Source organism: Zingiber officinale, chromosome 5A (assembly GCF_018446385.1).
Source record: "Zingiber officinale cultivar Zhangliang chromosome 5A, Zo_v1.1, whole genome shotgun sequence".
NCBI lineage: Eukaryota > Viridiplantae > Streptophyta > Magnoliopsida > Zingiberales > Zingiberaceae > Zingiber > Zingiber officinale.
The window spans coordinates 149,387,332-149,411,156 of record NC_055994.1 but is presented as its reverse complement, the minus strand read 5'-3'; the positions used below and the strand labels follow the sequence as shown (position 1 = coordinate 149,411,156).

Below are 23,825 nucleotides of genomic sequence, written 5' to 3'. Positions count from 1 at the left end.
CATTTTGAGAAGTAAAATCATCAATAAGATTTTCAAAATCAAATTTTTCTAGTGCCTCATTTTCGATATATAAAATTGTCAAGCTATTTATATGCAAATTATTATCATCATATTCTCTCAATTCTTCCTGCTCATTCGTTGCATGATTATGATCATCATTTTCTCTCAATTCTTCTCGTTCATTTATTGTATTATCATTTAGTTCTTCTTAATTACTCAATTGCTGCTCATTTGTTGTATGATCATTTAGTTCTTCATGACTTTTTTCTTGTAATTTATCAAATGAATCTTCAATTGAAGAGCTAGCTTTAAAAAAGTTACAAAGAATACATTTGTGAGGTTTAATAATATGTTTCACTCTTTTTTTTTTTGTTTATTTTCTGACTCCAAGGTTGATATTTCTTTGAAAACATATTTGTACTACTAATTTCAAGTGTAAAAATAAAACACATAAAACCAGTAACAAAGCTAACAATGAAATAAACACAAGTAGTGAAAATATTAGTTGAAGAACAATAAAACTTGGTTTATACTTGAATCAATGGATATAGTATATTCTATGATGATTAAAATTGGGATGATTTATTTTAACTCTTTCAAATCTATAAGAAAAATCATAAAACATTGACTCCAATACAATATTAAAAATCAATATTGAATATTAACAATAAGGAACTTACGTTGTAAGTTTATATATTGATGAATGATAATATTGATGAAACTAAAATTTCAATTAGAGAATAAACTTTTCTAATTTAATTTAAAGAGATTCAAAGGAGAAGAAAGGAGAAAATTAGCGTTAAAAATTTATGACTTCTGTAAATAAATAAATAAAGAAAGAGTTGTACAAATAATAAAATCTTGGAAAGAGAAAAAATGATCATTTACCTTCCTTCTTTTTTTCTATTAATCCAATAAATTTTTTTTGGAGGGTTTTTATTAAAACAATTTAATTATATATAATATATATGTATGTCAAATTTGGGCCCCCCTAAAAATTGGGAGCCCTTGGCCGTTGCCCTCGGTGACATGCCTCAGGGTCGGCCCTGCATATGTGAGAAATAAGCTTCAGATGGATGGTTCAGAAATAGAATACCAAATGATTGAAGTCCCTATAGCTTGACACAAGACTATAAAGGTGATCCTGTCCGAAAGTCGATGAGATGGATGTTAGGGATGTGACGCTCCCGCTGACCTCCTATGGACTTCATTTCGACTTGCAACATGAGTAACGTCAGTGTCGAGCCAGAAAAGGGGCCCCCGGCGATGGTCCTCCGACGCTCAAGTTAGTCTCCGGCGAAGAAGCAATAAGCGGAGCAACAAGAAAACTGTAGCGCAATAGTAGAAATCGCATATCTCCGCCGATGCTTGGACCCCCCTTTATATAAAGCTCCTGTAGCACGCGTGCACGCTTTCCAAGGTGGGCACGCGCCCCCAAACATTCCCTGAAAAACAGTGCCAGTAAAATATCCCTGACACAGTACCTTAACGGGTCGACATAGCCTTCAACAAGTCTTTCTCCAAGAAAAGGCTATACACTTTCCTCCATCTGGTCCATCTCCTGTAGCATCCTGTGTTGTTTCTGCACCTTGTAATTGGTGTTGCTTGTGCATTCATCTACCCTACTAATTTGGAAGTGTTCTTTTCCATTCTCTAGGGTTGCTCAATGCCTATAATTCACTTGAAACAACATCTAACACAACTAAAGAAGAGCATAAAAGTACCTGTGTATTGCTTGGCATATGCAGGGCGCCAGACACGTTGATCTCAATTGGGTTCAAGCTTGTTTATTAGAAAAATAAACAAGGTCAATATTAATTGAGCTCAATATTTTTTTTATGAAAAAATTTATCAAGCTATATATATATATATATATAGCACTTTCATTAACACAAGTCATTCTTTTGAGCTGTCAACTTCTGCAAGAGACTTCTCCGCCTACAACGAAGGAAAATTCTAATAGAGCACTTTCAAAATTTTGGATTAACAGCCATCTAGGTTGTAACTAAGTAACTATTCCACCTCTTTTGTTTTATTAGTTGTTCAATTAGTTTATTATAATTGTGCTACTCATCTAAGTTGAAAGAACGAGAAAAGGTTAATTTTATTTTACAGGCAATTCACCCCACTTTTGTCGCCCGCACCTGCATTGTCGGTCGTACCTGCACTAACAAGTAGTATCAGAGCCAGAACACTTCATAAAGGACTAACCGTCGCTGAAGTAATAAGACGATGGTCGGTGCAAGTTATTCATCCATAGAAGTTCGAGGGAGACTTCACACAATGAAAACGCTGAATGGAAGTATTTTTTAAAACAGATTTTGAAATTCTTTTAATTACGAAATATGATTTTGTAGCCCCCAAGGACCAACATAAAGCTAAAAAAGAAGACTAATTATGGACAAAGAAAGAACAAACTGACTTCGTGACGAACGGTAAAGCAGAGTTCCATCTGCTGAGCGTTCTTCCACCCAGGAGGTCAATCGAATCAATAGTTACGACTCCGCCAAAGAGCTCTAGGGGAAATTCCTAGAACTCCATGAAGGTACTTCGAAAGCTAAGTTAGCAAGGCAGGACATTCTCCGAACCCAGTTAACGAACCTTCAGATGGAGAGAAGGTAGTGCAACTCCAAGCACGGATCAAAGAACTTATCACTCAGCTCAACAATCTCGGAGAATTGGTAACGAATCAAGATTCAATCCGGTATACGCTCAACGTTTTCCCGAGGACTCCAAAATGGTCATCCTTAGTGGATGCATACTACATTTCTAAGAACTTCGAGATAAATACACTAGAGAATTTGTTTTCTACTTTTGAACTTCACGAAACTTTCAAAGCAATCTTGCCTTGAAAGCCAAGAAGAAAGAACTAGACTCCGAAGCGTCAATCGATGAAAACGAAGTTGCCCTAATGGTAAAAAAATTTAGTAGATTTTTTAAATCTAATAATTTAATAAGGCACAGGCTAAGAAACAATCTCGGAGCAAAAGGAAGGTTCAATGCTACAACTGTCAAGAAGAAGAGCACATCAAGGACGTCTGCCTTAAACTAAAAAGAACAACAAAATCAAAACTCAAAACCATGAAGGCAATGTGGGATGAATCGTCGTCATCAAAATCAGAAGTTGAAGAATACGCCGAACTAGCTCTATTGGCGGACCACCAAGGAGAAGATGAAAGCAGCTCAGAGATGAGCATCGATGAAGGGGAGGATCTTCAAAAGAAAACAGTGACGAAGGGGGAGCATCAAAATACGAGATAAGTTAGGTACATGCACTATCTCCCAAACAGTCTTTCAAATTTATTAAAATGCTTTCAAAGAATATAGTAAAATTAGAAAAAGAAAATACTAGTTTAAAATTAAACTTAGCAAATTCATGCTCCTTAGATATGTTTGATAATTTAAAAATAGAAAATGAAAAATTGAAAGTACAAACCGAAAAATTGAAAAATGACCAAGCATGTTCAAACGATTTTCAAAAATCAAAATTTAGAAATTATAGTAGAATCAACTGGTACATTTGAAATCACCAAGCACAAATTAGGAAAATCTCTAAAAATTATGTAGCACCAAAATTTTCAATAAATTCAGTAGGAAATGTTAGTGCGGGAAGCATTAGACGATCGAACTTGGGTTTTGATTATGTCAAAGGATCCAAAGTTAAGTTGTCTTGTGATCTAACAAGATTGATTGAATTTGCAGGAAAGTCTTAAGTTATCTTAGACAAAAGTCCTAGTGGATTCTAGGCAGGTGGACAACCCTAGGAGGAGGTAACCCTAGAATCTAGGGGGTGGTAACCCTAGGTGATGGAAAGTCCTAGCTGCGGTTAGGCAGATGGAAAGTCCTAGGTGGAGGTAACCCTAGGTTCTAGGGGCGGTAACCCTAGGTGATGGAAAGTCCTAACTGTGGTTAGGCAGGTGGAAAACCCTAGAAGGAGGTAACCCTAGGTTCTAGAAAATCCTAGGGGAGGTAATCCTAGATTCTAAGGGATGGTAACCCTAGGTTATGGAAACCCCTTGGGGGTGGTAACCTTAGGTTCAAGGGGATGGTAACCCTAGGCGAAAAGTCCAGTCAATTTGGAGGACTGGTCTGGCAACAGGTAACTTCTCCAGGAGAGGAGTAGGTGAGGACGCGTTCCCCAGTGAGAGAACAGTAGGCGTCGATTCGACCTAAAGTTTCCGAAGAAAATCCGAAGTAAGAACCGTACAGTTCGAAGGCTGTCAAAGTTATTTATTTACATATTATCTGCTATGTGTTAACTTTGTTTTGTAGGAGACTAACACTTTTTGTAAGGTTAGATTCGACCGGGATCGGTCGATTGAACGTTCGGTTCAGTCGACCGAACCTCCAAGTAGCAAGATTAGAGTTCCAGCGAGTGGACTGGGTTCGACCAGGGGTTCAATCGACCGAACCGGGTTCGACCAGGGGTGCAGTCGACCGAACCAAGGATAAGCGATGACTGGATCAGGCTGGGTTGATCGGGACAAAGATCATCGGTTGATCAGTCGACCGAACGACGAGATCGATCGACCGAACGAAGGCTTATCCAAAGCGGCAAAATCTGGACTGGAAGCGGGGTTGATCTAGGCAGGATCGGTCGACCGAACCAGGGGATCGGTCGACCGATCAACGATGAGTCAAACTTGACCCTGAGATTAGTGGATCTGGATCAGGTCTGGGTTGGTTATAAAAGGAGGGATAGACCAGTTGCTTCAATAACACAACACAATTTCCGAGATCAAGAAATGAACAATTGCTGCTCTCTTCAACGCTACTCCGACAATAGACGAACAAATTTCTAATTCCTTATTGTCGGTATACTTTATTTTTTCAGTACTTGTAATTGCTTACTTGTAAAATATTTGCGAACTATTAGTGATTGTCCACCGAAAGCGATCAACGATCACGGGCCTTGGAGTAGGAGTCGTCACAGGCTCCGAACCAAGTAAAAGAAACTTGTTAGTGATTGCGTTGGTTTCTTTTCTTTATTCTGCTGCATCATTCTGAGTTTATCAAAATAAATGAATTAACCACGAGTGCTATTCACCCTCCCCCCCTCTAGCACATCATCAATCCTACAATTGATATCAGAGTGAGGCCGCTCTGATTTGGTGAAACTACCAATCGAGCAGAGGGGTTCTTCTTTGAAAAAACAAAATCATATACCGTTTTTTTCTTAAAAAAGATTATTAGCAAAATATCGCAGTTACCAAAATTTGTAATAACATTTTTTATAAATATTTTTACCAAAATTTGTTATTTTATTAATAACATTTTACCAAAAGATTATTAACATTTGAAAATTTGTTATTTTTATTTTTCTCCTGCACTACTAATCCAAAACCAAGTCTTGGGATATTTGTTTATTTTTTCTTTTTGTGTGCGAGAATTTCATCTACAATGGCCCACCAAGAAGGCTACAGCACTGCACGTCCGCCTTTATTCTCCGGAGAAGATTTCGGCTACTAGAAGAGTCGAATGGAGTACTATCTGAAGACTAAGGTTGTGATGTGGATAATCATCCAAACCGGCCTTAGGCTTCCACTCGACGGCGTTGGCAAATTAGTATCATGTGAAAATTGGGACATGAGTCTAATGAAGAAAGTCGAGGCTGACGCCAAAGCGACTCGAGCCCTATAATGCGACCTGACAAAAGAAGAGTTAAACCGAGTCGGCCCCTTCAACAGCACAAAGAAGTTGTAGAATAAACTAATCAAGTTGCACGAGGGCACTTCCGATGCAAAGGTAAGCAAATGAGGTTTAATATTAAATAAATTATATAATGTAAAAATGCAAGAAGGTGAGTCAGTGAGCCAGCTACATGCTCGCATGCAAGATCTTCTGAACGAACTCCACGCGATCGGACAAAAAGTGGAAAACCGCGACGCTTTAAGGTACACACTGAGTGCTTTTATGAGGAACACCTTATGGGCATCAATGGTGACCGTGAGTAAACTGCAAGTTATACTTAAATCTAATACAAGTTAAATTAAAATTTGAAAATAACTTAACTAATCTCACAAATTATAAGATTCTTTGATTCAAAATATAGATGGGGTGAAACTAATAAAGACTAAAATTTAAAATTAAATTAACGTAAAGTAAAATTAATTAACGTATTACATTTAAAATTATTTTAAAATTCTTTTTAAATATTTTTTTAAAATTATTTTAAATTACCCCTTTTTAAAAATTATTTTTAAAAATCCTTTTAAAAATTATTTTTAAAAATCCTTTTAAAAATTATTTTAAAAATCTTTTAAAAGGTTAGTGAAACACTTAACTAAAACTAAAAAAAAATAATTAAAACTTATACTAAAACATAAATTAAATGTGAACTTAAAATAAAATAAAATTTTAAACACTAAACAAACTTAAATTAAGTAAATAAAATCAATTAACTTAAAACTTAAATCCTAATTTAATTAACCTTAGTTAATAATTTAACATAATTTAAATCTAATCAAAACTTAAAGATGGAGACAATTAAAATAAAATTAAAACTAATACTCTCATCAATTAATTAATACTATATTTAAGTTGATTAATCAAATAAGTAAATTAAATTAAGTAAAAGTTAATCAATAAATTATTGATAATAAACAACTATTATTAAGTTAGTAACAAATCATTTCATTTAATCTAAAACTTAATTTCCACTTAATTAACTTAATCAAGGTTAATTTTTCTTAAAAAATAATATTTAATTTAAACAATCTTATTTTAATCAAACTTAAATGAACAATTATAATAAGTATATAGAACATCTTACTATTTTATTAAAAATCTTCCCCCTTTACTAACTAACTTTGGTGAAGCCTAAAATGTATTTACGTTAATGTCCTTTTTTCTATTTATACTAAAAATAATTTCAAGGTTTATTAGTAATTCCACAAGCGAAACAATTTATTAATTTTCTTTGGTTGTTTTATAAAAAAAAATATAGTTCTCTTTAGTCCCACATCTTAGAATTGACAATACTATAATCAAAGAAGCTTCTATAAATATTTTAGGCCGACGATGTTAAAAAATATATTTTTCTTACTTTTTTTTTACTAAGACAAGTATAATATTAAAATAAAATAATTTTTTGCATAGAGAAGTCTGTTACAGTAGTTTGTTGTTGGAATTCTGTCACTATTGTATGGGCCTGACGACCCAAATAATTAATTCTTAGTTTATAAGAGTGACACTAGAAAATCGAAACAATTCGAATTTTCATATACCCAAATAATTTATCTTACTATTTTATTAAAAATCTCCCCCCTTTACTAACTAACTTTGGTGAAGCCTAAAATGAATTTACGTTACTGTCCTTTTTTCTATTCACATTAAAAATAATTTCAATATTTATTAGTAATTCCACAAGCGAAACAATCAGTGATCTAGAGTTCGAGACTCAGCTACGATGTATTATTATGAATTTTTCTCATCATTAATTTTCTCTGGTTGTTTTATATAAAAAAAATAAAGTTTTCTTTAGTCCCACATCTTATAATTGATAACACTATGATCAAAAAAGTTTCTATAAATATTTTAAGCGATGTTAAAAAATATACTTTTCTTAGTTTTTTTTACTAATATAAGTATAATATTAAATTAAAATATTTTTTTTTCATATGGAAGCTCATTACAGTAGTTTATTGCTGGGATCCAAATAATTTATATATTATTATATTACGTGTGCACGATCACACTAGTATTTATAATATATTTAGAGCATAAGTGTTACCCACACTAAATTACCTAAACACATAAGTAGAAATTTTTATAGCTAACAAAAATAATCAGAAGGTGCAAGGTTAAGGCCTTGAAAATATATTGCACAATTTAATATACTCAACCCCTAATACAAATTAAGAGGAGTGTTAAATTAAGGAAGAGAGTTAACCTAAAGGGGAGAAAGGATTCAAATACTTTGAAAAATATTTTCAAGTTGCTTTGAAATATATTTTGAAAATATTTCCAAAATTAATTTATTAAATTTCTTTAAAACATTATTTGAAAAACCCTTTTCAAAACTTGCTTTGAACAACTTACCTTTAAAACGTCCTTTCGAACCTTGTTTTGAAAAATACATAATTTTGAAAGGTTTCAAAAAATCAGAACATTTTTAAAACTTGAAAAATTATTTTATATCGGTACTCATAAAATTATTTTAAAAATCTTTCTTACTAGAAAATCTTCTTGAAAACATTAAAATTATTGAAAAATATTTACTACAATGAAATTTTTTCTTACAAATTTTTTTCTTACAAATATTTGTTCCTGACTCCATCTTTAAAAAAGTTTACTTAGAAATTTTTAAAAAAAAAATTACTCAGAAAATTTGAAAAAACTTACCTAAAAATTTTAGAAACAGATTACTCAGAAAATTTGGAAGAAATTTACTTAAAGAGTTTTTTTTTACAAAGACTTACTTGGAAATTTTTTTTTAGAAAGCTTTACGTCGAAAATGCTCTTAAAAACATTTATAATTTTTTTTTGCTAAACTGAACTTTTTTTTCAAATCTCTCCCTAAGTCTGATACATACAAAGTATTTACCTTCAGTTATATTTCTACTTTAATGTCTGGTATAATTGATCACATATTAATCCTGTCTTTCTTTTACCTTGTTTTTTTTTAATGAATGTCAAAGGAGAGGGTAAAGGTTAATGTAAAAAAAGAATAAACAAACTGATCAAGTAAATCAAATCCAAAACTAATTTAAATCATTTGTTTGCATCTTGAATATTATCTTTCAATATTATTTTTTTCTAACTTTAATTCAGATTTTCATTGTATCAAAAAGGAAGAGATTTTTAGTGTAATTTGCACTAATGATTTAACTCAGATTTTGATGAATGACAAGTAGGATTAAGTTAGAATGTTTATGGTATAAATTATTTTACCAAGTGTGCAGGAGTTGACGGATTTGGAGGACTTGACACCAGGCTGAAATCCAGCTAGGTCCGCGAAACCCGATAGCTGGTGCGAAGTCCAGATAGGTCCGCGGGACCCGATATCTGGCGGGAAGTCCGGTTGGATCCAAGAGACCTGACAACCAGCCGAAGTCCAGTCGAGTCCGCAGGATCTGACAATTGGCGGGAAGACCTGATGGGTCAAAGGCGAGTCAAGCGACTGCATTGGTAAGTTAAAGGTAAGCAACTGGATAAGAAATCTAATGAGGACATGTTCTTGGTTGAGGGAACAGTAGGCGTCGATCTAGGTTAAGTCCATTTGGGAAACCTAACAATCTGTTTGGGAGGAGGTGAGGAAAGGAGAAGGAAGGGAAAATAAGGGGAAGGAAAACTTTAAACCTTGTTTGGGAAGGAGTGAGGAAAGGTAAGGAAGGATAAGCTTTAACTTTCATTACCCATGGAAAGAGAGATTTTCTTACACCCCGAATTGGGGTGTAAGGAAGGGGAAGGGGAAAATAAAAGATTTTTTATTCCAATTTTATCCCTGCTCTTACTAATTTAAAAAATATTCCAATTTCTAATTTTGCTATGTCGCGGAAGTCCAATTTTCTCGCCTTCTTCACAGCTCGCTCGCTGTCAGATTATTAGAGGAGGGGATCTGACACGTCTTCTAACTGAATTGAAGGGAGAAATCATTTTTGTCGTCAAAATTTAAGAGGATATCTACTATTTTTTTAATTTTCCATCAAAATTTAATAAATTTTTAAAGAATAAGAATTCTCGTTATCAACGTTATCTTTCAAATTTTTTTATTTAAGGTTTCTAAAATCATTATTTCTCATTTAATTACTTGATTATCGATAATTCATTGTTTTATTATGAATAGTATAAAAAGATTAATTTTTATTAAAAAAGTAACTAATTTAAATGATAATATAAAAAATTAATTTTGTTATTACAAATATCTAATTTATATTTATAAAATAAATATTAATATTATGAAAAATGTCTAATTTAAAAAGTAATGGTATTTTTGTAACTTTATTTATTTAACCTTCATTCCCTTTCCTTTCCTCTCAAACAAAGTAACACATGCTACGTTAATGAACCTTCCCTCCCTCCCAAACAAGGAGAAGTTAAATACTTTACTTCCCCTCACTTCCCCTTCCTTCCCCTCCCTTCCTCTTCCGTTAATGAACCTTCCCTCACTCCATCCAAACAGAGGATAAGTTGAGACCTTGATTAAATCCTGATATCGGGAAAACATGATCTAATTACTACTCTTATCTTATTATGATAACTCTGTTTTACAAGATAAACATTTTTTTTTTTGCCTGGACTAACTTTTTTTGCAAGGAGAGAAGGCTGAAAAAAGAGTGTCTAGGTGCCCGAAAGGGATCCGGGCGCCCAAACTCCAAGCTCCCAGAGTTTGTCCGAGCGCCCGGACCAGCATCGCCTGAGGTGCCTACTAGGCACCCGGGCAGTTCGAGCTCTCGGTCCAGAAAATCCATCCAGAAGCTGAGTAGGAGTACGACGGCTGGCCGAACACACATCAACAGTCCAGGCACCTATAGGGGTGTCGGGCGCTCGGAGGTGGATAAACTTCACAGATGAAATTTCGACAAGAGTTCGCCACATCATCAAAAGTCCACGTGCTCAGAAGAGTTCCAGGTGCCCAGAATAGGCATATATAAAGGCCTTCAACCAGCAACTTCAAAACAACAATTGCTATGACTTTCGTACTCACGCGTTGCTCCGAAAAAGTCTTCGGAATATCTAAAAGCTGCACCGACAACCTGTGCTCAAGTTTTCTAAGTTGTATTGTTGGTATATTTTAATTCCTACAATTGTACTTAAATTCTATAATTATTTCTTGATTATAGTGATTGGTCAACCAAAGCACTCAGGGAATGCGGACCTTGGAATAGGAGTCGTCGAAAACTTCGAATCAAATAAAACCACATGTGTTAGCATTCACTTTTCTTTTACTTTGATTATCTCCTCTGTGTATTATCTATATACTAAAAAGTGACAAACGCTATTCATCCCCTTCTAGCGTCTTAACGATCCAACAAGATGAAGAATATTGTACTGCACTTTAGCCCTTTATATCTCGTCGTATCAGTAGTATTACGGATGAAAGTAATGTTTGTCTTTAATGTTTTCATCATCTCGGTTGGAACCAAAGTTGCAAACGTAGTAAAGCCTCCCACCGTCGATATCTCCCTCGCTGTAGAGGAAACTACAACCCTGCTGTGTGAAGCCATCTCCCTCACAGCAAAGGCAACTACAGTCTCCGTCGAAGAGTTAAATGGATAGTTCGAGACAATGCCTACCGAAACGAGGACTTTAAAAAGATCATTATTCTTGGTTTACTCAGCCTCTCATTAGTGACGATATCAGTAATGCAACAATTGATGGATGACAACATAATGTATTTTTTCAGTGTCGAATGCGGCTTAGTATTAAGTGTTATGATAACATATGAATATTTCCTCACACATTCTTTCTGTATCCATGCCAATTGGCAACATGCCAACAATGCCAATAAAAGATGAAAAATATTAAAATACATTTCATCAATAGTATTACGAATGAAGATAATGTTACTTTTAATATTTTCGTTATCTCAATTGTAACCGGAGTTGCAAACGTAGTAAAATTATTAATCCTAGACTACTATTTGTCTAGCGACCTATGCAGTCAGTTAGACTTGATTAAAAATCCTAGGTAACGTATGTCTTTTATATCAAGCAAGAGACAAGACTGTTCTTCAAGTTAGCTAAAGCTTGTTCGAGTAAATGTAACTTATCTACTCATTTTTAGCATGGCATCCACACTGTTAGAATCTTAAACAGGTGTTAGGCCCATTACCTAGTGCCTAGGTGATAGCCGGGGCTAGGCTATCAACATTGCACTATTAAATTAGGGAAGATAAATATATTAAATTAAGAATGAGCGATATATATATATATAACTACCAAATCATAATTCACAAGCACACACTAATCACATAACAAGAATGAACCATTTCATATTTCACATTGCAACCAAGAAAATCAACCTTAAAATTTAGGGAAAAACATTCTAAATATGTTGAGATTAAATGATGAAAAATTTAACAATGAAATAAAAATAAAATAAAATAAAATAAAAAGAGAATGCATCTAGGTAAGAGAAGTAGGAAAAATAATTGGAGATAGTCGAAAAAGGAAGACAAGTATGAACAAGAAATAATGGTAAAATGGTCGAAAATTAGTGAAAGATAACAACATCAAGTGAAAAGGGGAGGGAAAAGTCACATGAGGTGAGAGGCTCATATGAACAAGCGTGTCAAGTGGTAGAGTCTTATATAAATTTGCCAACTTTATATATTTGAATAAAAAAATAAACAAACAAGATCATAATTGAGCCTTGTACAATATCTAAACTACTTTGTTCACGAACGGTACGTGAGCTTTGTAATGAATGTTAACCAGCTGAGCTCAGAATTTTTTATCTCATTAAGCTTAAAGATATGTTAAGTTTGTTTATTTTTTATATACATTTTTTCATACTAAGCAAACATAAATAAACTCTTGTCAAAGTAATGAACTCTTGTCAAAGCCATAGGCATATGATCTGCATTTTGTCATATGTCAGAACAACAATAGATTTTGACCACTTCTGTTGTTTTTTCTGAATACTAGATTATGCATAGATAGGAATGTCACATTGTTAGATAACTGAAAAATATAACATTTAGAAGCAAACAAGTTTAATTATCAATCTGTTTTGAAATATGATTTAGAATCATTTCATCTTCCACTCATGCAATCTAAGAAAAGGTGGAAGTCTCATTTTATTTGTGCAAGAAGTGCTACTAGAAAGAATAATATCAAGAAGATATTAAACTCTGATGTGCAACAAAAAACCAACAAAAAAAAAACACAAGTTATCACCAACTTTGATGATAAAAATTGAAATGTAAAAAGAAATTGAAAAAGATTAAAGAATTACCCAGTCCATTATAACAGTCTCACATAAAATTATGTAAGCCAGACTTTATTTTTATAGCGACCATAATCTTTTTTTAGAAAGATTTAGCCCGTTGCACGAAGCTCCCGCCATGCGAGGTTCCGGAGAAGGATTCATTGTACGCAGTCTTACCCTACATTTTACAAAAAGTTATTTCCAGGATTTGAACTCGTGACTTTTTGATCACAAAGCAACAACTTTACCGTTGCGCCAAGGCTCCCCTTCTAACCATAGATGTTGCATAAGAAGCATATTAACCTGTCATGTTAAAGTATTATCTTTTGCATGTGAGAACAAAGATGTAGCAAGCACATGGCTTGTAAACAAAATATTGACTAGGGTAGATACAAATGAAAGATTGGCTTTTAATTTGCACTCATCACCATAATTTTGAATCAACTCAGATAGTTTACGAGTTAAGTGCAATCAATAAAATAGCAAGGTTGAACATGAATATAAAAATGACACCTGTATTGCTGAAATATATATATATATATATATATAGGGGAATTTTGCCAATTTTTTTATGGCTCTGCTCTAGATTTTTGGTTTTTCAAATTTTTGGAGGGGGAATTTGAGGGTTTGATGTAGTTTGAGAGACTAGGTCAGTGGAAAGGATACCTTATTCTTTATCCCAATATTACTGAGCCTCACCTGTAAAGGACCTCACAGTTAAACCATTGCCCCAGCTATTTTCAAGTTTCTAGATCGCCTATCTTAGTTGGCCTGCACTGGTCTTATTTGGTCAGCATATTGTTTATTTCTTATACAGTCACTGTTCGTGAAGTTATTTAGAAAAGGACTGAGGAAGGTTATACCAAAGTAAAAGAGACAAGGTGGAGCCTTTCATGACCTAGAAAGGCGTTTAAGCTATTATATTATTATGCAAACCAAGCCTCTAAGGGGCATTATAGAAGAAAATATAACAAATAAATTGTAGTAAGGAAATTACATAAGCAGAAGGAAATTACATAAGGCTATTACAAGAACTGTAAAGAAACTTGCACACTTAACAAAACTCTAGAGCACACTAGTAAAGCTTGCACACTTGCACTTCTTCTTGCTTCTCTTTTTATTTATGCAAGCTTCATTTGTCTAAAGCCTTATTTATAGAGAACTGGCTAGGGTTGGCTGAGGGGTTGCTTTGTCATCAAGTTGAGTGGGAGATTGGTATGTGTGAGGAAAAGAAGAGTCGAGTGAAATGTATCCACTATGTGGTGGGTGGAGATGAGGAAGCTTTTCTACTTATATCGGTGGAGTGTTGTTTGACATCATGGCTTACGTATTTGTTTTGTTTTGTTGTGATGTCAGGTCTTGCGTGGAGTGTTGTATGACATCATGACTTAAGTATTTACTTTGTTGTGATGTTAGGGCTTGTGCCATAGTTATGGCTCCATCATATTGTCTAGATTCTGTTCTCCGATTGAATCTAAGGATGGGGCTTGTGAGCTAGTAGTTCCGGCTTGAGTGGCTAAGTAGGCTATAGCAGACCTTGCAGATCTAGCCATTTTCTTGTCAATCCACTATTCTATCTTCCTTTTGTAATGATGGCATTGACTTCTGTTAGGGAAAAAATCAGCCCTAATTCTTTCATTAGTACATCACTTAAGACTTACAAGCAACAGGCTCTCCTAGTCTAAACAAATGGAAACACCATCAGACCACACTCACTCACAGACCTTCTTATTTAACTTTGGCAGAACTCCATAAAAGACAACTTAAAGCAAAAGTTGTAGTTACTTCGGAGCAAATGACTTCAGAAAACATACTTTTGGGTATCCCAGAAGACATTTATACATACATTCACAGCGTGGCTAAAAAGTCAACTTTCCAGACTTTTCTAGATTTATGCAAACTATTTAAAATAGTTCACACAAATTTGCCAGAAGACTTGGCAATCGTCTTTAAAGCGAAATTTAGTTACAAACTTAAATGCCAATCCAAAGAATTATGGGTGTCGGTGTCAACTACTTTGCTCTTTTTTGAAGACAAATATTGATTATATAAAATATATTCCGCACAATTTCATAGGAAAATTGATCACTCCGTTTACATTTATGGATTACGGGCTGCTATATAAACTTTGGATATATGACTTAGATTCTGTCAAAGACTTTCCAAGGACACTGGACAATATTGTAGCCCAGGCTCTTGAAGAAGAAACTTTCATCATTTGTACATTCAAAAGCTATTCACTAGAATGGATAGACTTAAAGATTGAACCAGTTAGACATCTAATAAAAATAGATGTTCATGAGATAAACGGTCTCCAGCTAGACCTCAAAGAGTATCCTTCTTATCCGGATCTTGAATGGGCAGCACTTAGTGAACCAGATCAACTGAAACATTGGCATGCTTCAGTTCAGGGTAGTAACCGGCTATGGGACTAACAAAACGATCCCTCCGATTATCTCCTAGCCGGAGAAACAGATAGAAAAAATACTGGCCCAAGACATGGGTACTAGATTCTTCTCGTTCAACTTCACTACCCAACAAAAGACGTTATGACATCATTACAAAAGGAAGATAGAACAGTGAATTGGCAAGAAAATGGCTAGATCAGCAAGGTTTGCTACAGCCTACCTAGCCACTCAAGACGGAACTACTAGCTCACAAACTCCGTCCTTAGATTCAATAGGAGAATAGAATCTAGACAACATGATGGAGCCATAACTATATGCAAGCCCTGATGTCACAACAAAGCAAATATGTAAGCCATGACATCAACAACACTCCACGCAAGACTTGGCGTCACAACAAAGCAAATGCGTAAGCTATGACGTCAAACAACACTCCATCGACAGAAGTAGAAAAGCTTCCTCATCTCCACCCACCACGTAGTGGATAATTTTCACTCCATTCTCTTCTTTTCCACAGTAGACACATACCTATCTGCCACTCAACTTACTTCATGACAAAGCAACCCCTCAGCCAAGCCTAGCAAATTCTCTATGAATAAGGCTTTAGACAAATGGAGCTGGCATAAATAAAAAAGAAGCAAGGAGAGGTGCAAGTGTGCAAGCTTTATTAGTGTGCTCTAGAGTTTTGTAAGCGTGCAAGTATCTTTACAGTTCTTGTAATAGCCTTATGTAATTTCCTTACTACAATTTACTTGTTATATTTTCTTCCGTAATGCCCCTTAGAGGCTTGGTTTGCATAATAGTATGATAGCCTAAACGCCTTTTTAGGTCATGAAAGGCTCTATCTTGTCTCTTTGACTTTGGTATAACCTTCCTCAGTCCTTTTCTAAATAACTTCAATATGAACCATAACTGTATAAGGAATAAACAATATGCTGACCAAATAAGACCCGTGCAAGCCAAGTAAGGTAGGTGATCAGCTAGAAACCTGAAAATAGCTGGGCCAATGGTTCAACTGTGAGGTCCTTTACAGGTGAGGCTCACTCGAAGTAATACTAGGATAAAGAACAAGGTATTTCAATTGACCTAGTCTCTCAAACTAAATCAAACCCTCAAAATCCCCCTCCAAAAATTTGAAAAACCAAAAATTTAGAGCAAAGCCATAAAAATTATATTAGGGATATTATTGAGCCTCGGATTGAACCCACAAGCAAGTTATTATCCAAGTTAAAGTAGAATAGTAGTATGATGGTCAGTCTACCCAAAAAAATTAAAGGAGCCTTGAAAGACAGTTATTACTAAAACAATGAAGTAAACAAAAAATGTTAAGTTTGCTTACTCCTTCACAAATTCTAGTTTGCAGATAAGTTCTGCAAATGAATTTTTTCAGCAACTTAAACATTCAGAAAAGTCGATCTGGAGTTCTCTAGTAAAAAGAAAATCAAAATGTAGATGGTTTGAGTTAGTGGACAATAACTTATGTTCTTCAGTTAAAAAAAAATCTAAAAAAGCATGCTTGATCAAGTCAATGGTGAGATTAAAATATAAATATATAACTGAGAAGGCAGCGAAGTACTTAACTCACAATGTGGACAAATACAAATAATGCCTGGTTAATAATTTAAGAGATGATTTTAGACAAACCAAGAATTTAGGCCTCTAATTAAGCATTTTTTATCCTATTTAATTAAAATTACTTATCCATGAACGTCGATACATTTTCTGTAAGGATATATATATCCTGGTTAATTTAGTTCAGCTTTGACAAATTGGGTCATGTTTTGGAACCCAAAGATTACACTATTGCTAATAAGGTAATAGGTAATATCCATCCGCACTATACTGAATAGTCAATATCAAATTACTAGGAGATGTACAGTTCCAGTTCAAGCAGAAGCATATATGCTACAAAATGGAAGTCAATAAAAGTCAATACGAATTATCAACAAAGATAAATATATATCCTTTTGTTGATAAGAAAAAAAAAAGTATTGAAATTACTGTCCCCCCATCCATAGAAATTAGAAAACACCAGTGTTACAAGAACTAGGAGCTACAATTGCAGTTTAATCAGTAATGGCACTGTACTAATGCAGGTAACCTTCAATATCCTATTGCTTTGTATCCAATGATGGAAGAACAAACAAGAAAATCCAAAGAAGAGAACAAAACAACCACCAGTACCTCCAGATCAGTAAAATGGAAGCAGGATTTATTCACGCATCTGTAACTTTCGAGGTTCGAAAGTTTCTCTTCAACTCCGCGACCCTCTTCATGCAGGCTACCTTCGATTTGCCTGGTACTGCTGCAGCAACCTTCTCCCACCTCATTGACACATCCTTGGGGAATGTCTTGAGAGCATTAAGAAGTGCAATGTCCTCTCCCGAGCTCCATTTTTCCGCCCCTCCACCATTCTCCTTGGTGGAATCACCGTTCTCTCCAACTTGAAGTGGCAACTCCAACTCGGCTGCCACCACTCGTTTATCCACCGGCTTCCTCTGCTTCAGAAACTGCTGATATGAATCCCCAGACGCAGGTCTCTTCTCCGATAATGACTTTGCAGTGGTTATCACGCTATCCAACCCGTGCTGGCCTCGGAAAGCTTCGGCGATCCTCTCCCACCGCCGTGGTTCGCCGACAGGGTGCTTCGAGATCTGCCTCTTGAGAAGCTCATAGTCCTCAACGGTCCATTCTTTCTCTTCTTCATTTTGTTCCGACTTGACGTGATCCGCTGATCCACTGTCATTGTCTAAGATCGGATCTTTGATCTTCGCCATTGCCGAGACGACGGGAACCAGAGGAGGAGGAGGAGGGTCTTCCGGCTTCTTGGATCTGGCGCGACGGCCCTGGATCCGCTTCTTGGGATCGTCAAGATCGGAGTGATCAGGGGCGGGCTCGGGATCGGGGAGAGGATCTCCGCGACCAACGCGGCAGTCACCTCCGGTGGAGGAGGGAGGTGAGAAAGCGCCTAGGGCGAGGGAGAAGGCAGCCCATAAGAGGAGGGAAGCGAGGGTCTGGGTGCCGGAGAGGGAAAGGTAGGCAAGGAAGAGGAGGGCAGCCGAGGCGGAGAGGCAAGCGGCAGCGTGAAACTTATCCAACTTTGGGTCCTCTTCGATCGCCGCGGAGGCGGCGAATACGCCGGCGCTTCGGCCGGCTTGGAAGAGGAATCGCGGCCGCCTCTCCTCCTCCAAGAACTCCATCTCTCGGGACCGATAAATCTACAGCCGACGAGGCCTATATCTATCCCATATATGTCTCACGTTCTTTGCACGTGATTTAGAAAAAAAAATCGACTTTCTACCATTCTAGATCACATATCCATTTCCCATGTCATAGATCAATTAAATCGATTTCGCTCCACGTCGAATATCAAAATTTCGAGAGTAAATTAGTTTACTGATTTACTTTTGTTTTTTCAAAGTTAGACTGGTTCCTGTGTATTTAGTTAGGTCTTTTATTATATTCAGGCTCTCGTATTAATTTAGTACATCAATTAATTTTATCCAAAATCAATTGAATTAATCAAATAACTTCATATTTATATAAAACTAGTTCTTATATATTCATCTACTTTTGATTATATTCATGCACTTAAATATTTATTTGACTCAATATATTGAGGACAATGATTTTTTAAATATGAATATATTTGAAAAATTCAATCTGTGTTAAAAGATTTGACTGAGAGACCAAACTATTGATATGAAACTAGATTTTATGTGTTCAGCTAGTTCTCCTGATTATATTAATGCCTTTAAATATCAATTTGACGTAATATATTGAGAGCAATGATTTTTTAAACATGAATAGATTTTTTAAAATATTTTCATGTTAAAAAATCGTTGCTTTTAATATATTGAGTCAAATTAACGTTTGAGAGCATAGATATAATCAGGTGAGATAGACAAATACATAGGAACTAGTTTCATGTCAATCCGAGGTCATTTGGTCCATTAGCGCTGATTTTGAGCAAAACTAGCTGATGGATCAAACAACCTTGGATTGACATAAAACTAGTTTTTATGTGTTTGTCTACCTCTCATGATTATATACATGCCCTCAAACGTCAATTTAACATAATATATTGAGAGCAAAAAAATTTTTAAGCATGAATATGTTTGAAAAATTAAATTCATATTCAAAAAATTATTGCTCTCAATATATTGGGTCAAATTTATGTTTGAGAGTATGAATATAATCAGGAAAATAGCTGAACACATAGAATCTAATTTTATGGCAATCCGAGGTCATTTGGTCAATCAGGCAGATTTTTTGAATACAAATTGAATTTTTCAAACATATTCATGTTAAAAAACTCATTGCTCTCAATATATTGAGTTAAATTGACATTTAAGAACATGGATATAATAAGGAGAGATAGATGAACACAAGGCATAGCACAAACGGTGGGCACATGACATCTTTGACATAATGACTAGTGTCGATTCTCAGGAACTCACGACCTGAGATTTACCCGTCATATGCATAACGCTTGTATATCTACATTTACCTCTCTCCTTATTCGTGGAGTCGACACTAGGCGGACCGCTAATATAGCGGATCTATATTTTTTTGAGATAGACGAATAGATAGAAACTAATTTCATATCAATCTAAGATCATTTGGTCAATCAACCAATTTTGGACAAAATTAACTGATATATCAAACGTCAAATTGACATTTGAAGGCATGATATAATTAGGAGAGATAGTCGAATACATAGGAATTAGTTTCAGGGCAATAAATTAATCGACTGATTTGCTCAAAATTTCAACGTTGTTTCAGTATAGAGCAAATTGATTTAACTAATTTAAAAAATAGTCCATTGATAAAGATAAAATAAGAAATTAGTACATAATTTGATAATTTTGAAATTACCCTACGCAATTTAGTAATTTTGAAAACTTACCTAAATGGTTCGATAAAAAACCAAAAAATGAATTTGCGACGCAAACAAATTGAATTAATTGATTTTTTTTTTTACTATATATCATATAATGCAGCCCCGGGATAGGGGTGCAAATGAGTCAAGTCGCTCATGAGTCATTTACAAACGGTTTGGTTAAAACTCGACTCGAGCTCAAAATTGATCCTAGCTCGAACCTAATTATTACTAGCTCGATGGTTCCTCGAGCCAAACACACTATAATAATATATATTCTTATATATTTATATAATATATAATACATAATATATTAATTTATTTATTACATAATAATAATAATAATAATAATAAATAAATAATTAAATTCAAACTCGAGTTCCTAATTAATATCAAAGCTCGAATAAGTATAATTCGAGTCGAGCCGGGCTTAAGATTAGGCTCATTCGAGCTCAGCTCGTTTCGTTTATAAGTTTATCCAGGGCGGTGTAATAGCTAGACCCTTCTTCACTTAGGGGATTTTTTAGTAGTGAAAAGCGAATCCAAAAATATTGTCATTTTGATCGGACCGAATCGCCACATTAAAATTAATTAATTTGAAAAATTAAATTTCCAATGACAACTTTAAAAAAATATATCATAGAATGCTACAGAGCATTATTAATAAAGTACTTAACTCGGCAAATAGAAATACTGCTGGCTGGAAATTTTCATAGATAATTTAAGACAAATCAAGAATTTATGAGGTGTTTGATTTAGAGATTTGGAAATCAGGGAATGAATTTATTTCTAAATTTTATATTTGATTAATGAGAATGAAATCAAGATTTTAGAATGAAACCTAAAAATTTAGGTATGGATGAAACTCACCTCCTCCCTTGGGTTTTGATGGAATAAGAATGAGAATTAAGTTTTGGACGAAAATACCCTTAATATATTTATTCAATTTTTTTTCATTTCATTCTCTCTCCTTGTTCTCTCTCATCATACTTTCTCGCTCCTCATTGTATCATCACACTTTCTCACTCAACATAGTTTCTCTCTCCTTATTCTCTCTCATCACACATTTTCTACCATTTTCTCTCATTCACTCTCATCATACACACTCTCTCATTATTTTCTCTTTATTCTTTTCTCCTCATTTTCTCATCATACTTTCTCTCTCCTCAATCTCTCTTATCATACTCTCTCTCCATATTTTCTCTCATCACACTTTCTCTCTCTTCATTCTCTTCCATCTCACTCTCTCTTCCCATTTTCTCTCATCACATTTTCCCTCTCTTCATTTTTTCCATTATACTTTCTCTCTCATCACATTTTCTCATCATACTTTCTCTCATTTTCTCTCATCACACTTTTTCTCTCTTCATTTTTTCTCATCACTCTTTCTCTCCCAACACACATTATCTCTCATCATACTTTTTCTTTTTTTCAATCTCTCTTATCACGCTCTCTCTCCTCATTTTTTCATCATACTTTCTCTCTCTTCATTTTTCTCATCATATTTTCTCTCTCATCATATTTTCTCTCTCATCGTATATTTCTCTCACATCCAACTTTCTCTTCTATATAATTTTTTCTTTTATTTTTCTCTAAGAGTAAAAAAAAAAAATTAGATTCATTCCGATTGAAAATATTCAACTAACCAAACATTATTTTTAAGAATAATAACTAAGCTCATACCCATTCTCATTCCACAATACTATAATACTTATTGTCATTCCGATTCCTAGGAGAAAATCAAACGCCACCTTAGTTCTCTCTTCAAGCATTTTTTTTATCTTATCTGATTAAAATTATGTATACAGGAACTCCCTACATTTTATGTAAGCATAAATATATATACATCCTGGTTAATTTATTTCAGCTTTAAAAAATTGGGTCATATTTTGGAACGCAAAGATTACACTTGGTGCTGATTACAGTATATTAAAAATTGTTGTTCATATGAAATCGTATTGAAGATTTTGATATTAAAAAAATATATATCAATAGCGTATTAGTATATTGAAATTTTAATATATCATATTTTTAATATGATATTAATTTCATATTGTTCATACTTTTATACCAAAAATTTTAATATATCTGACTCTATTGTGCGACTATGCTCGATTTTTATTATAGTAATGTTCCGTCACTAAATTTGTTATATGAATCAGTCTCGTATTTTTTTAAAAAAATGAATTATTCTTTTCTTAGATACAAATAACTCAAACAGTATTTCGACATCGATACATTTTTTTCATCCCTTAGTTCTTTCTTAAAATTTTTAATATCTTTTTCGGTGCAACATACTAGCTCAGACCCTCCATTCTTTATCTATGATAATCACATTTATTGACAAGTTCACACATTGACTTTTGAAAACTGTTGAGTGTAGCAAATATTACGATGTGAGTGTAGCAAATGCACATTTAAAGGAGTTGAGAGTAGATGATTATGACTTTCCATGAAGTTAATGATAACCCAATTAGGTCCAGTTTGTTCCTTGACAAGCAAAATCTTTGACATGAAACCAGTTCTAATTTCGCCACGTACTCTTACACTTGTCCGTTGATCACCTTTTGGATGTTTATTCTATCGTATTTGATTTGTATGCTTTTCTTTAAAGTATACAAATATTTTCCACACAACCTCATGTGCCCTCTTATTTTTCTTGCAATTGTTTATCCTTAGCTAAATCTAGCTTCTCGTGCATATTAGTTATAAAACGAAAATGCATCCCCTATTGATGAGAATTTCATCCTAATTTTTTTGCTTTCGATCATCTGTAACTTGGGAAATGTATAGTTGCCCCTCACCGTTATTTTCTGAACTATTTAAGTTAAGAAATTATTTTCTTAACTCTTTACTCTCGTGCATGCTTTACTTTCGATCAATTATTTAAAGTTCTTAATTAGGTCTTGTTGCAACACACAAATTCAAGCTTGTTAAGAAGAATAGAGGTTCTGCTTTGGATTACCAATCTACTTTAAACAATACATAGCAATAGGTAACTCAAACAATCAATATCTCATATATTGTGCAAGTTATCAGAAATTAAAAAAATTATTTAAGCATTGCAATTTAAAATTTTTAAAATCTAAAGCATTCCAATAATTCTTCCTCTGACAACATTGCAAATGGACATACTAACCAACACAATATAATAGTTTTTTTTCTAGTTGCTTCAACGTGCTGATCTAAGAATGTTATAGCAGATATATAATCATAGCTGCTACAACATAGTTAGACTAGAATGTTGTAGCGGCTATAGGACTATAGCTTCTACAATGTGGTTAGACTACAACGTTCTAATCTAAGCACGTTGTAGCAACTATGATTCTGTAGCTGCTACAATGTATTAGTTGTTAGTATCCCAAGATAGTTTTGATGTGATCAACCAAGTTAGGTTAGGCTCTGTTGATTTTTAACCCTGTGTCTAAGTGTGCAGGAATTTAGAAGCACAGGAAGTCAAGCGAAAGACACAGCTAGCGAGAAGGACGGCACGGGAGAAAATCGACGGGCTCGGTGCGTCCGAGGGACGAGATGCTGCGGAAGAGTACGCGGGTGGACAAGAAGGAGACGCATGACGTTTCCGAGGGAGAGAAGCCGGAGCGGAAGATTATTCGAAGGCTGGAAGTTAGGTACGGGTGAGCCCTATTCCAGAAGACCGAGATCAC

The 23,825-nt window shown here is 34.5% G+C and overlaps 1 protein-coding gene across 2 annotated transcripts; it reads right to left on the bottom strand.

Annotated features, from left to right (window-relative positions):
- Positions 1 to 10,538: 10,538 nt before the first annotated feature.
- LOC121982405 (transcription factor MAMYB-like) lies at positions 10,539 to 18,522 on the bottom strand. Of its 2 annotated transcripts, XM_042535447.1 has the most exons (4): positions 17,463 to 18,522; positions 13,122 to 13,176; positions 12,901 to 13,051; positions 10,539 to 12,796 (listed from the first exon to the last, which is right to left on the bottom strand). In XM_042535447.1, exon 1 carries the CDS (start codon positions 18,476 to 18,478, stop codon positions 17,495 to 17,497), a length of 984 nt encoding a protein of 327 aa, XP_042391381.1. In that variant the 5' UTR covers positions 18,479 to 18,522; the 3' UTR covers positions 10,539 to 12,796; positions 12,901 to 13,051; positions 13,122 to 13,176; positions 17,463 to 17,494. The 2 variants fall into 2 exon arrangements, with proteins under 2 accessions (XP_042391381.1, XP_042391380.1); XM_042535446.1 differs by having other exon boundaries at positions 12,765 to 13,051.
- Positions 18,523 to 23,825: the final 5,303 nt, after the last annotated feature.